The sequence below is a fragment of the Hippocampus comes genome, unplaced genomic scaffold (assembly GCF_001891065.2).
Source record: "Hippocampus comes isolate QL1 unplaced genomic scaffold, H_comes_QL1_v1.1 scaffold412, whole genome shotgun sequence".
NCBI lineage: Eukaryota > Metazoa > Chordata > Actinopteri > Syngnathiformes > Syngnathidae > Hippocampus > Hippocampus comes.
This window is the reverse complement of record NW_017805343.1, coordinates 222,640-240,787: the sequence shown is the minus strand read 5'-3', so window position 1 is coordinate 240,787 and position 18,148 is coordinate 222,640. Positions and strand designations below refer to the sequence as shown.

General features: G+C 43.1%; 3 protein-coding genes across 3 annotated transcripts in view; 2 read left to right on the top strand and 1 right to left on the bottom strand.

The window, feature by feature from the left end:
• LOC109516984 (uncharacterized) overlaps positions 1 to 1,153 on the top strand; it is a 14,710-nt gene extending 13,557 nt beyond the window's left edge. The window contains exon 9 of the mRNA XM_019871835.1: positions 1,143 to 1,153. The gene's annotated coding sequence lies outside the window, so the exon portion shown is untranslated. The remainder of the gene's footprint in view (positions 1 to 1,142) is intronic.
• Positions 1,154 to 1,975: 822 nt separating this feature from the next.
• LOC109516985 (major histocompatibility complex class I-related gene protein-like) lies at positions 1,976 to 3,651 on the bottom strand. Its single transcript, XM_019871837.1, has 3 exons — positions 3,321 to 3,651; positions 2,436 to 2,714; positions 1,976 to 2,299 (listed from the first exon to the last, which is right to left on the bottom strand). The coding sequence occupies exons 1-3, from the start codon at positions 3,580 to 3,582 to the stop codon at positions 1,977 to 1,979; spliced, it is 864 nt and encodes a 287-aa protein (XP_019727396.1). The 5' UTR covers positions 3,583 to 3,651; the 3' UTR covers position 1,976.
• A 7,813-nt stretch (positions 3,652 to 11,464) lies between these two features.
• LOC109516982 (H-2 class I histocompatibility antigen, K-Q alpha chain-like) lies at positions 11,465 to 15,974 on the top strand. The gene is made up of 8 exons (XM_019871832.1): positions 11,465 to 11,760; positions 13,339 to 13,614; positions 13,752 to 14,060; positions 14,173 to 14,283; positions 14,392 to 14,415; positions 14,879 to 14,949; positions 15,057 to 15,096; positions 15,383 to 15,974. Exons 1-8 carry the CDS (start codon positions 11,496 to 11,498, stop codon positions 15,445 to 15,447), a joined length of 1,161 nt encoding a protein of 386 aa, XP_019727391.1. The 5' UTR covers positions 11,465 to 11,495; the 3' UTR covers positions 15,448 to 15,974.
• The last annotated feature ends 2,174 nt before the right edge of the window (positions 15,975 to 18,148 follow it).

Below are 18,148 nucleotides of genomic sequence, written 5' to 3'. Positions count from 1 at the left end.
ATCCTCCGCAAATTTAATATCCACTTCCACTGCTTTGCTGATGACACCCAGCTCTACCTCTCCTGCAAACCAAACTCCATACTCCCACCCGCCTGCCTCACCTCTTGCCTTTCTGAACTCAAAACATGGTTCACAACAAACTTTCTTCAATTAAATGCTAATAAAACTGAAATCCTCCTTGGCACCAAATCCACTTGATCTAAACTAAACAGTTTCTCCCTCAACATCGACAGCTCCTCAGTGTCCCCCTCCCCCCAGGTCAAGAGTCTGGGTGTCATCCTGGATAGCATGCTCACCTTCCACTCACATATCAACACCATCACCCGCACTGCTTATTTCCACCTCCGCAATATTACCAGACTTCGCCCTTCCCTCACCCCCCGCACCACTGCTATTCTTGTCCACAGTCTTGTCACTTCCCGCCTTGATGACTGTAACGCTCTCCTCTTCGGCCGACCTCAAAAGTCCCTCCATAAAATCCAGCTGGTCCAAAACGCCTCTGCTTGCATCATCACAAAAACATCTTCCCAGCAGCACATCACCCCCGTTCTCCAACAGCTCCACTGGCTTCCTGTTCAACATCGCATCAATTACAAACTGCTCCTATATACATATATGGCCATCCACAACCTGGCCCCTCCTTACCTGTCCGACCTTCTCCAGGTGCATATCCCCACTCGCTCCCTCAGATTCTCGTCCTCCCTCCACCTGTCAGTGCCCCCTGCCGGCCTGAGCACCATGGGAGCTAGAGCCTTCAGTCGCGCTGCTCCAAAGCTTTGGAACAATATACCTCCGGATCTCCAAAACTGCACATCTCTCTCCACTTTCAAGTCCCGTCTAAAAACACACCTGTTCAGGATTGCCTACAACACATAGCTCTTCCATTCCCAATGTTTTTATGATTTTATGTCCTGTTTTTTATATAATATCTCGCTTACAAATTTTTACATTGTATTTTCTTATTGTCTGTACAGTGTCCTTGGGTGGCATGGAAGGCGCTTTGAAATAAAATGCATTATTATTATATTATTATTATTATTAAAGAGAGGAGAATTTATGAACTCAAAGACTGAACCATGGGATGAAATAAGAACCTATTTTTCAGCAAATCTTGTATGCCTGAATTGTTTACGTTTTTGCAGCATTTGTTTGTAAGAAATAAACCTATTATCAATGCATATTGTTGTTTGTGTTATTATCATATGCAATTGAATAAGTAGACCATTTCAGAATTCGAAATTTGGGACTCTCAAAATGCATAATGGGACTCATACTTTTCTGATCAGCGAGTCCCTGGGACTAGCAGGGCTCAAACTGTAGGTTTATCACTGTGTATCCACTTAATTTTTCTGTTTTGTTCAAGTTCGGGGCCGTTATGGCTGTTGCTCATCATGGGTCGCTCGCGGGAGGTTGGTTGCTTGAAAAGTCGATCTTCGGTCAAAAAAGGTTGGGCACCCCTGCTCAAGAGGTATGCAAAAGAACCACTGATTGAAATATAGCTACAATGTATGACATTTAAAACATGACGCGTACCATGTGGTCAATATAATCAAACAATGTAGATAGAACAAAAACAAAGGGCAATGTTGAAGAACAGTTCTGTTGCATTTCACTTAAGTGAAATGCACATTTTCATTTCATATCTCCTTCAAATACATTCCCTGATTGAACAGCTTGAAAACAAAAAAGAAGACCTGATTTTCATGCTTGCAATCCTCCCTCTGATGTTCTGACCCCTGGGGAAATCAGAGCAGAGCCAACAAAACAACGACGTTACCCAAACCCTCTACATCTTGTGGCGTCCGTGTGAACTCACGGACTCATTGAGTGACGGCTGCTGCCTCTCGCTCGGAAACTGGCTCAGAATCAGATGAGGAAAGTAGCTCAGAATCCGAGGCAACGGCTAAGGGAGCAAAACACAACGTGAGATGGGGGGAAACAGGTCACACTCGTGAAGGAAGTACATTTGCGATGTCTCAATGACTGTCACCTTGGATGCGCGCGTTGCTCAAGATGCTTCTGCTGTCCAGCTTGACAACGACGGCTTCCTTGACGCCGGCCAGCTGGAACACACATTCGTACTCGCCCTCCGCGTCGGGCGTCACCTCCACCTTCAGGTGGGCCGTGGTCTGGAAGGTTCCGTCGCGGTTGGGGAGGAGCTTTCCACTCTCCACGTACTCATGGAGCTCCTTGTCGTCCTTCCTCCAGAAAAGGGCCGATGTGGCGGGGTAGAAACCTGTCGGGTGGCAGGTGACTGGAGAGGAAGGCGTCTTCTGGAGGAGAGACACTGTGGGAAGCTCTGCCCACCGAGCGGCAAAGAGGGAGCGAACGAGTGAGAAGATGAAAGATGGAGGGGAAAAAAATGTAAATTTCAGAGCAGGTTGTAATGACGGTGACCTTCCTATGGGAGGTGTGCTAACGTGACACAAATGTACCTGTTCTCATTAGGAAGTCCCGCCCATTGCTCACATGGTTCTTCAAGAGGAAAGGACACAACTCAGGAAGGGAATGCTGCTTGTATTCATTCAACCCGACGTTCTGGTCCAGCTTGTTTTTTGTTATGGAAGCTTGTGGATGCGCCGCGATCCATCTCGTTGTTCTCGGCTCAAATGAGATTAAGTCTCCTCCGTCATAACTGCAGTCTTCCCAACCATGCACATCATCGGTTTCGTCAACCCATTCACAACCATTTCTCCTCTGGATCAAGTGAACTCCTGAAAGTGTCACGCACACGATGAACAGAGAGAAGCCAAGCGGTGACCTGCGTGTTTATGAGTCGGGGCACATTCGAAACATTTTACAGGCGTAAGGTTGAACGGAAACAAACCTCCAGTGTGATTGAAGCGCTCCTGAGCGATTTCAATGTTCATACCATATTATTTTGTTGTATTAATCCGCCACACCTTAAATGCCGGTCCCTGAAAATATTGTCTGACTTAAACCGGTCCGTGGGGCAAAAAAGGTTGGAGACCCCTGGGTAAATGTATCCTCTGCAAAAACAGAAATACATGTTTAAAAGATGTAAATATTTATACAGACTTGTTTAACTTCGATTTCGTGACAAAAGACAGGCTTTAATTTGTTATCACAAATCACCCCTCTTCCCGAGTCATCACAAATAAAACAGGAAATGTCGGGTTTTCTTCGGGCTTGGGCCTGCAACTCAGATTAATTGGTAGGGCTCAGGCCGGGTCGGGTTTAAATACCAGCGGGCTGGGTCGGGTCGGGCTGGGTCTTTTTGGCCCGATCTTACCTGTAGTGTTTATGAGTCGAGGCACATCCGATACATTTTACGGGTGGAAGGGTGAACGGAAACTAACCTCCAGTGTGGTTGAAGTGCTCCTTAGCGATTTCAATGTTGACTTTGGACACCTGCTCATTGACAATGTTATTCTCGTTCTCTTGCTTCCAGAATTCTGGATCCTCTGCTGTGATTTTGTTCACCCAGTCCAGTTTGGCTTTCGTTTTCCTGCTGTTGCTGTCAAAATGCAAAATCTGAATGCCGTCAACATACGTGACCTCCCAGAACTCTGGTAGCCTAGCAATTTGAGAAGATGATGTGAAAACTTTGAGCGTGTGCATCACTGAAAGAAAAGACAAGAAAATGAAGGGAAAATTTTACTCATTTCTTTCATGTAAAGCAATCTTACTATTTTGCATTTTGAATGATTCTGTCTGCAGGTGGAACATGGACACACACAACATGCCCTTCTTGACCTTTGAACTTATTTCATGTACTGTAGTTTGAGTCCTCTATGCCTATAGTTAGCGCGATGGAACTTACCTTCTCTCAAATTAGCAGTTCAGTTCGTGGAAGGTTTTTAGCACAATAACAGGTAAAACAAAGTAAATGTTTGCTTACTCGACTGTCAGTTGAGCCACAAGCAATTTACTCTGAGCAGCTAATCGGATGCATTCCACTCTCTCTTCCGCGGTCATTACCGTTCCTTTTCGTTTGGATGCCACGATCGACAGGACGTACATGAAAATGAATGAAATAGAAAATCGTTCGCGATTCCAGTAAAACTCATGCCAATAGACTGACTTACTTACATGTCGCCGTTTTAGATCCAATGAGAGGAAATAACAGAGTTATTCCGTAGTATCGGGCGGGACTTGCTTGTTGGCTTATATAAAAAAAAAAATAAAAAAAAATCCTCGTCTCACCCCTCGGGTGGTGTCCATCATTCAAAGAATAATATTAAAAAAAAAAAAAAAAAAAAAAAAAAAGTCATGATTTTTGTCCTGCGGGGAAAATATTCAAAATGAATTTGTTTCTAATTTTGAGCCAAACTGCAGAAAAGTGTGAAATATATCGTTGGTGAGCTGGTAGAAAAGTAACAGACATACGCTTTAGCTCCACTTACTTCAAAGCACTGGATTTGATCCAAAATCAATTCAGTTATGATTTGAATCTCGATCATCTTCATTAAAAATGCAAAGCACTCTTGATTGAAAAAAGAACGGCAATTCCCGACCGTTCCATCACAAAGCATGTCCATTATTACCCGCATTCTCGCACCTGTTGTGTCATTTTGAAAATGTCTTGTATGAAGTATTTACATTGTCAGACCATCTGCAAGGCTCCCGGTGAGATTTGTGTCCATTATGTACTGTGGTTCTGGTTCTGGTATCTTAAGCCCAAAGGACTATGATCGAGCGAGCTTGTTTTGGGAAGCAATGGGAAGACAAGAGACATTTAAGTGGAGCACGGCAGCTGGTAGCAGGTTGTCGCTGTCAGCGTAAAACGTGCGAATTGACTAATGACGATGCCTCCGCGACAACATGACGCGAAGGGAAGAAATCTGCGAGGCAAATATGTATCCAATGATGACAATATATTTATTGTGGAAAGGTCACATCTGGCTGTCAGTGTGTTTCCTATTGAAGTTGTGCTTCTCTTTTTGTCTTTAATCGGATTTAATTTAAGTGAATTATTGCTCTGAAAAGAAAAAAATGGATGGTTTGGGTCGTACGAAAACCCTGTGTTTTAAATTGAACTCATTGAAATCAACAATTAAAGTATGGTATATATATATATATATATACACACACGCACGCATGCACACACACATACTCACACACGGGGTGTTCCAAAAGTCTTGGGCACATTTGAAGTCCCCATATCTCCTTAAGTATGAATGGTAGTCAGATAAAAGTCGTGCCATTTTGAAGCTAATTACATTAGGCGGAGAGAAAAAAGTAGTGTGTTTCCGGCAACCCGACCGACCGAGAACTTCTACGTCGAAAAAAAACTTCACAACATTTTTTCAAACAACCCTCTACATTTTTGTGTAGAGCAGGGGTGTCCAAAGTCAGTCCTGGAGGGCCACTGTCCTGCCTGTTTTCCAGCTCTCCCAGCTGTGACACACCTGATTCAAATGATCAGCTCATCAACCAGCTCTGGAGCAGCATTAGAACAATCCTGATGATGTGAATCAGGTGTGTTGCTCCTGGGAGAGCTGGAAAACAGGCAGGACAGCGGCCCTCCAGGACCGACTTTGGACACCCCTGGTGTAGAGCGTTTACATCGGTGCAAACTCTCGCGATATTCACGTTGAGCGTGTGCGTCGTTTGCCCTGTCGTCTGTCAACAACATTGAATCATGGCGTCGGCCGCAATTTCCAACGACAGTTTAAACCGCGTTTTCTGTGTTACAGTTGCATGCTTGCACCGTAATGTTAAGAAAATAGCATCCATTGATGTATCAAAAAAATTCAGCGAACTATTTGATGAACACCACGGGCCGAGTAAAAACCGAGGGCGGAGGAGGGCGGAGGAGGGCGGAGGAGGACGGCGGAGGCGGCGGCGCGCCCCGCCCCCCCGAGTCCGGAGCGGAGAGAAAACTAAATAGGTCAGGCGCCCGTCGGCGTTCCCGGACCGCCCACCCCGCCGACCCGCGCGTCCGCGCACTCGTCGACGCACCGTCCGCCTAGTCTACGCAACTCTAGTCCAGGCCGTTTCTCCGCCGGTGCCATCGTGACCCGGCCGACCTCGGAACCTAACACCTAGCTGCCGGGTACCCAACTCTCTCGCCGCCTTAGGCGGTGAGCAGGGGGCTCAATGTCTCCTTGTTTTATGTTTTCTGGTTATTTTGTTTAAATTTTTGATGGGGGGAAAAAAAAAAAAAACTTTTTTGTTGGCCTTAAGTTTTTTGTAAGGCTATTGATTTTTTTGTCTTTAATAAAGAAGTGGTATAAAGAATCCTTATAGAGAAATTAATGGCGTTCACTCAACCAGAAAAGGCGTTTTGTGTGCTTGAATTTGCAAAAACTGAATCATGGACTGTTGTTTGATTTATAAAAAAAAAAAAATTCAAAAAATAAAAAATAAAGGCAATCATTTGCAGGTGTCAAATTATCACATTCATTGTGATTAATTAATTTCAGCTCATTGAGTGCATTTTTTTAAAAATTGTATTAACCTGCATTTTAATCTCTGCCTTCATTGTTTCTGTATGTGGGTTTGTAGCGACGCCGCTCGAGTGAAGTGCGACTCAGCAGTCGATAGTCCGCTGCTCTCCGCTGTGTGTGCATCAGCGTGGACATGTCCGCACGCACATCTTTTGGCTTCAACCACTTACAGTGCTGATGCAACGGACATTACACATCAAAGAGCTTTGATCTACAAGAGCTAAGCTAGCCTAGCCACGACAACAGCTAAGCTAGTGAGTTGAGACGACACAACGCTCGAGGTCGGACGGACACACTCTCTTTCTGTCATCTGTAGGTTTTTCTTTTTCTCTCCAAACATATATTTTTCGACAAACAATAGCTGTCCTGTCCACGTCTTTTTTCCTTCCACTGGGGTTTAGCCAGTGTGATTATAAAGAGACCAAAAATCTCTTTAGTGGCGAGCTAGCCCTTTTTCCGAACCACGAACTCCTTCGAATTTTTTGTGGAGAGCAGCGGACTATTGACTGCTGAGTCGCGCTTCAATCGAGTGGCGTCGTTACAGGTTGCCTTTTTCTAATAGCCCTTTTTTATGTTGGCTTCCTGTGTTTGAGTTGGAGAGAATTGAGAAACAACTGTCAGTCACAGCCTGAAGCGGACATTGATTGGCTGCCATGATGTTGGGCTTGTTTAGCCGAAGCTGATAAGCTCCGATTGGAGTTGGGTGGGTTTAGTTAGAAACAGTGAGGAGTGGAGGGTGAAAATGGAGCAGCATCTGAGAGTTTTCGGCACAATGAATGAAAAATTTACATTCCAAAGCGCCCTGACGACACAATTGATAAAGCTCGAGTGTTGTGCCTAATTTGTAAGAAGGAGTTTGCGGACCATCGGAGCAGCTCAAATTTAGCCTCCCACATCAATGCAAAGCGCCCAGTTGCGAGTGCAGCCACAGCTAACGTTAGCACCGAAAGCGTTGATGTGTCCTCTGTAGACCACTAGAAGTGATTGATGTTGATTTCAGCGCTTTTAGTTTGTCATGATGAACAGTGTTATTTCTGAAGTGCTAACTTACAGCACTGTGATTTAAGGGTCTGTTTTATGTATTTATTATTATTATTATTATTATTATTATTATTATTATGAGAAAATTGTTCTTACTGTTTTTGATATGTTAACCGAAGCACTTTTGAAGGACCTGATGTTCTATTTTATTTTTATTTTGTAATTATTTGGAATTATATACAAAAACAAAAAAAACACTGATATTCCCCCTCCTGGTTGAAACTCAAGGTGGCAGGTAGGACTTTGACTCGTCTCAAACACAGCAGGAAGTAAATGGCAAGGACTGCATCTGTCCAAGTCTGCTGAAAAACAATAAAATACTTTATAATGCCACTTTTTCTTTTATCTTTTGATCTGCCTCAATAATGTAACAGTTTAAAATGAAAATAGGGGTTTTCTCAGCAATTTTTAGATGAGATTAAAATGTAGATTAATTAGATTAATTAATTACAGACCCTAATTAATTAATCACACATTTTAATCGCTTGACAGCACTAATATATATATCTATATATATATATCTATATATATAGATATATATATATATATCTATATATATATAGAGAGAGAGAGAGAGAGAGAGAGAGAGAGAGAGAGAGAGAGAGAGACCACCCGTCACACATATGTAGACCTTTTTCCTTTTCTTTTCAGATTGAGATGAGACATAGTAAATGAATGACCCATTACATTATTCATATTAACGAAAGTAACACTCACAAAGAACAAGGGGAAGAACTAGATAAGATTTAAATGTGTCTTATTTGCTGATGACACAACTTTCTACTGCTCTGGAGAAAATCAGAAACAGCTTCTGACGACTGTGAAAAAAGAATTCAACATTAAAAAACTGGGTTGACATCAATAAATGATCACTACACCTAAACAAATCAAAGATAATTATTTTTAGCACGAGAACAATGAAACACCAAGAAAAAATTATAGTAAACTCAATTGAAATAGAAAGAGTGAATGAAAATAAATTTCTTGGAGTTGTAATGGACACAAAACTACGTTGGAAGCCACACATAGCTAATGTTAAAAGGAAAATATCAAAAACCAAAGGGATATCCTTTAAAAAAAACAAGGATGTGCTGAATAAGAGGTCCTTATACACATTATACTGTTCATTATTACGACCATACTTGACCTATTGTGTGGAAATATGGGGAAACACCTGCAAAACAAACACACTCCCTGTTTGTTTTAAAACTCAAAACAAAAAAAAAAGCAATCCGAATTATTAATCGATCAAGACATTCTGAACCCACAAATCCACTTTTTATCAAAACCAACCAGCTGCGGTTTTGTGTCGCTTGAAGAAGTTCTGAGGCTCATCCCTTTCTGTTTCCCTCCTTAGTGGTTCTCAGCGTGACCTCAAGCACACTGGTGGTGCAGTCCAAACTTGAGAAGTGCTGCTGGACTGCCAGTTCTTTGCCAACCCTGCTTCGCCCCTCTACGGCTCTGGCTTTGCCGTGGAGTAGCGCTACCCGTACCGAAGCAACGGCCGACTGTTTCTGGCTTACGACGGAAAATCGGACCGGATGTTCTGACTCGCCGGAGGAAGGCGCCATACTGGACTTTGAGGGGCTGCACCAGAATGGCAAAAGTCAATAATTAAATCAAAATGAACTGTCATAAAAAAATCCCAAACTGTTGTTATAACCATGCTGGGACCACTGACCAGGAGCTTTTGTCAGCCATGATTCAACACGCCGTGACTCAAACCAACCGGCTGATGTCACCTACTTGGCCACGCACCCTCCAAGGCACACATCCAAGACATGAATGAAAACAGAACGGCAACACGCATGGTTTACAACTCCACTTCCACCTTTCTAGAACCTCCTTCCCTGTTCACCACCCGGCCTCGTTGCCTGTCACTGCTCCCAGGCAGACTTTGACAGTCCGCTGCGAGGCCTCAGTGGACTCCCCTTTCCCTGGAGCTCAACTGGCAGTTGAAAGGTCGTTGGGACCCGGTCGCCTCACTCGTCACAGGCAGGCCTGGGACCTTCAGCCAGGACACCCAGTTGGAGCTCAACACCTCTGATCCGGACCTGGGCGGCGGAGGGGAGCTTACCTGTGTCCCGGAGCATACCGGGTGTACGTGGCTTGCCAGCGTGGCTGCCAGCTCAGAGTCATTGGTAATACGATGTAATGTTTCCTCTGGAAATCTGATTTTTTTTTTTTTTTTTTAAGATCAGATTCAGATGCAGTTCAAAAATGACTCTTGTCCTCTCAGGTTTCAGCACACCCTCCATGGCGATGGTGGGCGTGGCCTTGATGCTCAACGGCTTCATCAAGTTCGTCTCTTGGACCTTCCTCCCCCCAGGTGGCCAAAATGTGCTCAGATAATGTGCTTGTAGGTTGACTGCATTGTGCTAATTACAAGAACATTTTTGTTTTTCTTTTGGCAGGATGAAACAACTGCTGCTTTCTCAGTGAAAACAAATGCTGAGGAATGCAGAGGTCTGCCCTGCATCTTCAGAATTTCACCGGGAATTTCTGTCGTATTTCTTCTGACTGTTGTCAACACAGTCAGCTTTCTCTCCTGAACTTCATCTCTAAGGCCATTGTCAGGTTTATCCAATTTGACACTCAGGAATAAAACACAAGGAGGAGACAGGAGACTCAATTCTGGTACCAGGAGGGAACGAGGAGAAGCGTTCGGTTTCAGTTCTCGGCACGTCACCCCTCACGATCTCCCCCTTCACCCCCTTATTTATTCTTCCACACAGTGCACTAAGCATTCTTGATTATAAATGTGAGTATATAAATATAATACAAAGGATTATAAATGTGAGTACATAATGATTAATATATCTTTATTAGAAGCATAAGCGTTCTTCATTGCAGGCATAGTCAATTAATGATTGCAGGCATAAGCGTTCATCTTTGCAAGCATAATCAATTTATCATTGCAGGCATAAGCTTTCTTCTTTGCGAGCATAATCAATCAATCAATCAATATCAAAATAACAATAATAACATTAATAATAAGCGAATGTATGATAACTAAAAATAATCAATCTATCAGTTGCTCTTTGTGACTCGCTGTTGTTTTGCAGCTTCTCGCGGACCGTTTGCGGACTTTAAAAAAATATTTTTTTTTACCTGTTTATGTTAACTGGACGCTACTTCGCGGATTTTCGTTTATCGCGGGTGGTTTTGGTCCCCATTAACCGCGATAAACGAGGGATTACTGTTTTTCATTCTTTCATACTTCTCTATGATTTACAGCACAAAGGGGCATGGTGGAAGATTTTTTTTTACGTATTTATCTATTTCAAACGTGTTCATTAGCTCAGGATTTACTTTTTTTTTTGATAGGTTACAACCAATACTTTCATAATACTCATTCAATTCATTTGCTATTTCTGCAGTTTTCTCAATAACAGTATTTTCATCTTGAATAAAGTATTCTGGGTAGTCAGCTTTTTTAGAACTCTTTCTGATATGATTTCATACTTTCCATATTTCTTGTGTGTTGCTTTTACTCTGCTCTAATAATGGATGATCATGATCTCTCTTACTTTTTCTTATATTTACAAATTTATTTTAATAGATCTGTTCCAATCATGGAGGCCGCATGGTGATGATTAATCCTATTAAATTCATTATTCCATCTTAAATGATCATGAAATGATTTGAATTTATATTTTATCATTGTTTGGCCTTTAGGAGTTGAAATTGTCCTTCAATTTCCTTTGGAAGTATATGTAAATAACTGACGAGGGGTGTGTAAGGTAAAATATCACATCGGGTGTCACATTGGCATCTTTCATATTGATGGACAAATATAGGTCATAAAAATAAAATCAATTGAGAGCGTGGGTCATCAGATTAATTGAGAAGGTTGTGAGTACGAATGTGCTTAGATATACAGTACATGAAATGAATTCAAAGGTCAAGAAGGGCGTGTTAACAGTGTGTCCATGTTCCACCTGCAGACAGAATCTTTTGAAATACAAATAGGACAAGATTGCTTCATACGAAAGAAATGAGTAACATTTTCCTTTCATTTTCTTGTCTTTTCTTTCAGTGATGCACACACTCAAAGGTTTCACAACATCATCTTCTCAAACTGCAAAGCTACCAGAGTACTGGGAGGTCACGTATGTTGACGACGTTGAGATTTTGCATTTTGACAGCAACAGCAGGAAAACGAAAGCCAAACTGGACTGGGTGGACAATATCACAGCAAAGGATCCAGAATTCTGGAAGCGAGAGAACGAGAATAACATTGTCAATGAGCAGGTGTCCAAAGTCAACATTGAAATCGCTAAGGAGCACTTCAACCACACTGGAGGTTAGTTTCCGTTCACCCTTCCGCTCGTATAATGTATCGGATGTGCCCCGACTCATAAACATTAGAGGTAAGATCGGGCCAAAAAGACCCAGCCCGACCCGACCCAGCCCGCTGGTATTTAAACCCGACCCGGCCTGAGCCCTACCAATTAATTTGATTTGCAGGCCCGAGCCCGAAGCAAACCCGACATTTCCTATTTTATTTGTGATGACTCGGAAAGAGGGGTGATTTGTGATAACAATTTAAAGCCTGTCTTTTGTCACGAAATCTAAGTTAAACAAGTCTGTATAAATATTTACATCTTTTAAACATGTATTTCTGTTTTTGCAGAGGGTACATTAACCCAGGGGTCCCCAACCTTTTTTGCCCCACGGACCGGTTTAAGTCAGGCAATATTTTCAGGGACCGGCATTTAAGGTTTAATACAACAAAATAAGATGGTATGAGCTGCATGAAAACTGTGGTGTTTTCGAAACATAATAATAAACACAAGGAGCGTATAATAATAAACACAAGGAGCGTCTAATCTGGTCGCAACACTCTTATCGCTATGGTCATGTTTAATCCCTTCAAAATACGATACAACGCAAATTCAAAGTGCATGAAAAATGACGACTCACCACAGCTCCGAGCTTGATTTTCTGCAATCAGACGGTCCCATCTCGGGGTAATAGGAGACAATGACACCTCAAGTGTGTGGTTTATGTCCAGTCTGCTTCGTAAATTTGTTTTAGTCGCCGTTGCTGCAGAAACTCCCCACCTCACACAGGTAGGATGTCGGAAATAGCAACAGTGCTATTGTGGCGATCTCAGAGTATTCAGCCACAACTTTAATACAGTTGTCTCGAACGTGCTTTTAAGGCCGCCGTCATTTGTGATCTCCAACAGTTTTTTCACTCATTTTGCGGGCTTCAGCGTTTTGTGTTTGAGCGTCATCGGTCACGTGACCGAGAAGCGTGGCTTGACGTGAGTCAAGCGTGACAAAGACGGATGTAACGGAGAATCCGGTCATTTTTCAAAATAAAACATCTTTCTTATTCCGAAATAAATAAAACGGAAATAAGGCAAGTTCTTTCTGTGCGGCCCGTTACCAAATGCCCTGCGGACCGGTAGCGGTCCGCGGACCGGCGGTCGGGGACCCCTGCATTAACCGACAATTTTCCATCATTGACGAAAATTTAAGGCCGTCCGTCATTTTGACGGTTTGAAAATTGGGCCATTAACCACAGCAGCAGTACGTCCTTAAGAATCTAGCGTGGCACTTTAAGAGAGATAAGCAGAGAGACAAAGACGAACAATGACAGGTGGATACTCGACAGAGACTGGAAGGAGTTCTTTGAATTGTCGTTGCAAGAATTTAGTACAGTACGTGTTGTGATGAGGCGACTTCTGTTTTTTTGCGAACCACGGTCTCTCGTGGCCAAAACTATTCACGGCCTCGAAACGAAAACAAAAAAAAAAAGTCAGCGAGAGAGAAGCCCAGCCCGACCCGACATTTTAGGCCCAACCCGACCCTCTAATAAACACACACGTCATCGCTTGGCTTCGCTCTGTTCATCGTGTGTGTGACACTTTCAGGAGTTCACTTGATCCAGAGGATGTATGGTTGTGAATGGGATGAGGAAACCGGTGAAGTGGATGGTTGGGAACACTACAGTTATGACAGCGAAGACTTCATCTCATTTGAGCCGAGAACAACGAGATGGATCGCGGCGCATCCACAAGCTTCCATAACAAAAAACAAGTTGGACCAAGTCGGGTTGAATGAACACAAGAAGTATTCCCTTACTGAGATATGTCCTTTCTTCTTGAAGAACCATGTGATTAATGGGCAGGACTTCCTGATGAGAACAGGTACATTTGTGTCATGTTCGCACACCTCCCCTAGGAAGGACACCGTCATTACAACATGCTCTCAAATGTATTTATTTTTTCCCCTCCATCTTTCATCTTCTCACTCGTTCGCTCCCTCTTTGCCGCTCGGTGGGCAGAGCTTCCCACAGTGTCTCTCCTCCAGAAGACGCCTTCCTCTCCGGTCACCTGCCACGCGACAGGTTTCTACCCCGCCACATCGGCCCTTTTCTGGAGGAAGGACGACGAGGAGCTCCATGAGGACGTGGAGATGGTCCAGCTCCTCCCCAACCACGACGGAACCTTCCAGACCACGGCCCACCTGAGGGTGGAGGTGACGCCCGACGCGGAGGGCGAGTACGAATGTGTGTTCCAGCTGGCCGGCGTCAAGGAAGCCGTCGTTGTCAAGCTGGACAGCAGAAGCATCTTGAGCAACGCGCGCATCCAAGGTGACCGCCGCGCACTCACTTGAATTGTTGCGTCGCCACTGTGACCGATTTGTGTCGGGACAAGCCATGCGCGTGTTTCGCTTCATCGCATACTCTTTGTTGCTATGTGAAGAAGAACAAGTCAAGGAGATATTGGTGGCCAGCGCTGTCTCGTTGTGGGTCCTGGCTCTGTTGACAGCGGGGTTGGCGGTGGTCCTTGTCAAGCATGGCAGGACCAAACAAGGTGAGGGATGCCAAGATTTGGTCTTCCGGGAAGATCCAAAGAGAACATCGCGGCCTTGCGCCACTTGTGACAAAAAGTCATCCTAACTTTGTTCCTCTTTCCTTCCAGCTGCAGACGCTCAAGTGCCTGCGCGTAAGTAAAACATTTTTGGTTTCCTTTGAGATCCAAAAAAACGGGGCAGTTCTATGAAGGTCTGATTTATGCCTTTGCCGCCCAAGTGTAAATCAGGAGTCACTTGATATGTCGGGAAAAGTCGGCTATTCAATGTTAATGTTGATGTCGATGGAGGATCTCCATGATCCAAAACTTTGACAAAAATTGTTGTCATCTGTCCAGCAGAAAAATAGCACGCGATAATATTGTCATTTTAAAAACACACAGAAATGACATGAAATAGGATTTTTTTTTTTAATTCAACTTTTTTTTCCTCACTGCAGCAACTCAATGGTCATTGTGCTGCTCCTTCTGGTGTGCTGGCCTTGGCCACAGGAGGGCAGCATAAGACACAGTCATTGAGACATCGCAAATGTACTTCCTTCACGAGTGCAACTGGTGTTTTTTTCCCCCCATTTCACGTCGTGTTTTGCTCTCTTAGCCATTGCCTCGGATTCCAAGCTCCTTTCCACGTCTGACTCTGAGCCAGTTTCCGAGCACGACGCAGCAGCCGTCACCCGGTGAGTCAGTGAGCTCGCACGGATGCCACAAGCTCTTCGGCTTCTGGAGAGGGTTTGGGTCATGTGGTTGTTTTGTTGACTCTTCTCTGCTTCCCCTAGGTTTCACAACATCGAAGGGAAGATTGCAGACATGAAAATTAGGTCTTCTTTTTTGTTTTCAAGCTGTTCAATCAGGGAATGTATTTGAAGGAGATATGAAATGAAAATGTGCATTTCACTTAAAAGTGAAATGCAACAGAACTGTTCTTCAAGGTTGCCCTTTGTTATTGTTCTTTCTACATTGTTTGATTATATTGACCACATGGTACGCATCATGTTTGAAATGTCAAACTTTGTAGTTATATTTCAATCACAGGTTCCTTTGCATACCACAGAGCAGGGCTGCCCAACCTCTTTTGACCGAAGATCGACTTTTCAAGCAACCAACCTCCCGCGATCGACCCGTGACTGCACACGGGCGCAAACGCACCCACTGAGACACACTTGCTGACCGACCTTCGTCGAGATCTGAGGCACTTTTGCAGCGTGTTTACGATCGTAGCTCATGTGTACCATTTTGAAATGCTTCTCTCTGCCCTCCAGATTACCATTCCATTGCCAGTACACTCGGTGAATTGTACACGAAACGCTGATTTTTTTTTTTGCAGCAGCAGCCACCTGCCTGGCATTCCGCCCTGCTCATAGAAACATGTGTCGCAGGCTATGACGCAAATCCTTGTTGTCAGAAATGTTGAAATGTATTCTACACATTTTTACAGCATTGGAAAACGTTAAGAATGTTTGTGGCGTGTTTTTGCTCCGACAGAAACCACATTAAAACAAAAAATATTCCATTTTCAATTGAATAAGCTCCGGGGAGCCACTAGGGCGGCGCTAAAGAGCCGCATGCGACTCTGGAGCCGTGGGTTGTTGACCACCTGGATCGTACATCCTCACTTTTGCCTTGATAGTTTTTGGTTTTGTAAGAATCCTTTTTGTCAAGTTATTTTTGACTCGCTTTAAGTTCGTGTGTGTGGACTCTTGTCATTTCATTTTGTGGGTTTTTGTTTATAAATTTTTCATTGCCGGTTGCAAGCGCTTTTCGTTCTCTATGGGTTTTCCTGGCTGTTTGTCGTCAGCGATTTCTGTTTTTACTTTGTCGGTCTCTTGCTTTTCTTTAAATCAATATTTTTGTTTCGCTATTTTTCTGAGTGTCCATTTTTGGAATCCACCAACCACTCCGAGGTTGTTGGGATTGCACTTAAAAAATAAAAAGGTTTTCCAGTGTTTTGGCAGTCAGGTCAAACTTTTTTTCAGCAATTTTTCTAGCTTTGGAAACCACAGACAAGGCATAGATGTGGCTGGTGTCCCCGAATTCATGGACACAGCCAAAAAGGTCGAAATAAATTGACATTACATATTCATAAAGTATGTCATAAATATTACTTATGTAATGAAAGTTCAGTCAAAGAAATACACCCTTAAAAAAGACAAATAATTTAAAATAAGCGTTAGTTTGAAATGGATTTGAATTCTGTTATCAAGTGATAACTGAGGGGAAAAAAGAAGTGAGAAGAAACATCTGATTTGCCGATATGTGATGAAAATGTTCCCATACGGTTGAATCCTTTCTTCTTAAGGGTTCCTTTTCATGGTCCAAGGAAGAATTGTGATTCAAAAGATAACTGTAATTTAGAGATGATGGAAGCGCGGTTAAAATAACGATGACTGTTTGAGAGATTGACTAATGCAGTTTTGGTTTGGCTTGAAATAATGACAGACTAAAGACGCAGGTGGCCTCGCTGCAAGTGAATGACCCTCTGTCAAAATTTACTGAAATACTCACTTCTGGGAATATTGTGTTATTGTGAAATGTACTTTCTTCCCAATGAGGATACCACTCGCGCTTGGCGATTCAGCGTTGTAGTTTCCTGTCAGTCAATGAGGATGTTGCGTATGTGTTTGTCCAGGACTACATTCTGCAGGAAAAACCTAAAAGAAATTATTTGACTTTGAAGAACAACTGTGGGAGCGGGAGTGGTTCGGGATATGTATAGTGTATTTCATATGTTGTGTTGGTGCCAATCAGCTCACCAAACAAGCAGCACGATTGTCAAGATACAATAGAACACCATGGAAGCATTGGTCGACGAAACATTTTCTTGATAGGTCAGCACAATGGCCAAGTTGATGAGCGTGGCGATCGTTGTCCATGTTGTTTAGATCATCACACCGTTTTGAACCTGGACTCACGTCACAATGTTCAATGCATGTAACAGATTACACTCCGTAATTGATGATAAGGGTCACGATATATACCAAGCAATTGTCTTTCACAAGATTATTTGATATTCATACTGGAAAATGAATAGTGGTATTTTAAACAATTAAGAGGTAAGAGTTGACATTCAAAAGAATTATCGAGAAATACTGGAATGAATCCCATACTGACAACAAATACAGCATTAAGTGGGAACATATGAAATTTGAAATTGCTAAGTTTGGAAGACAATACTGTATACTGTATTTGTGATTCGGCCAAACAGAGAAGGAAGAAGGAATTTCGATAGTAACTTCATATCCTCAAAAATCTCCCGTGTGTCTTTCCGTTCATGAAAAAGAAACACTTCCGGAATACCAGTGCAAGCTCGATGACTTGTACATGCTTAAAGAGAAGGAGGTGCCTTTGTAAGATCGAGGCAAAAAAATGGATGGAATAACGGGAGAGAAACTCAGCATACTTTTTCAGATGGGGAAAATCGAACTCCAAAAAATAACACTGTCCAGCAACTTCAAATTAATAAGATGGTTTGCGATAATCCCAAACAACATAGGACTCAAATTTTGACAGCAAGTTATATACTTGTCAGTATTGCAAAAGGAGTGCAGCTGCTTTTGTTAGGTTAATGCTGGTAATCAGATGCTAAGAACACATCAGGAACAGGAAGACTCAGGAGGCAGGCATAGTTGTCTTTCTTGCAAGAGAGAGCGCGCTAAAACATGTCTCGGTTCACAATCTCAAAGCAGCTCTCCAGCTGGCTCTGCAATGTAAACCGTTACAGGTTCCGGGGCAACTCTGAAGAGTGCGCGTTTGTCTCCTTGCATTTATTGGAAGGATGTCCCTGATACACAATCTTCTAACGGGAGTGGGGAGTATTTTCACATTCCACAACAGTTTCAGTAAAGGAGAGTTTCAATGAGAACAGTTCATT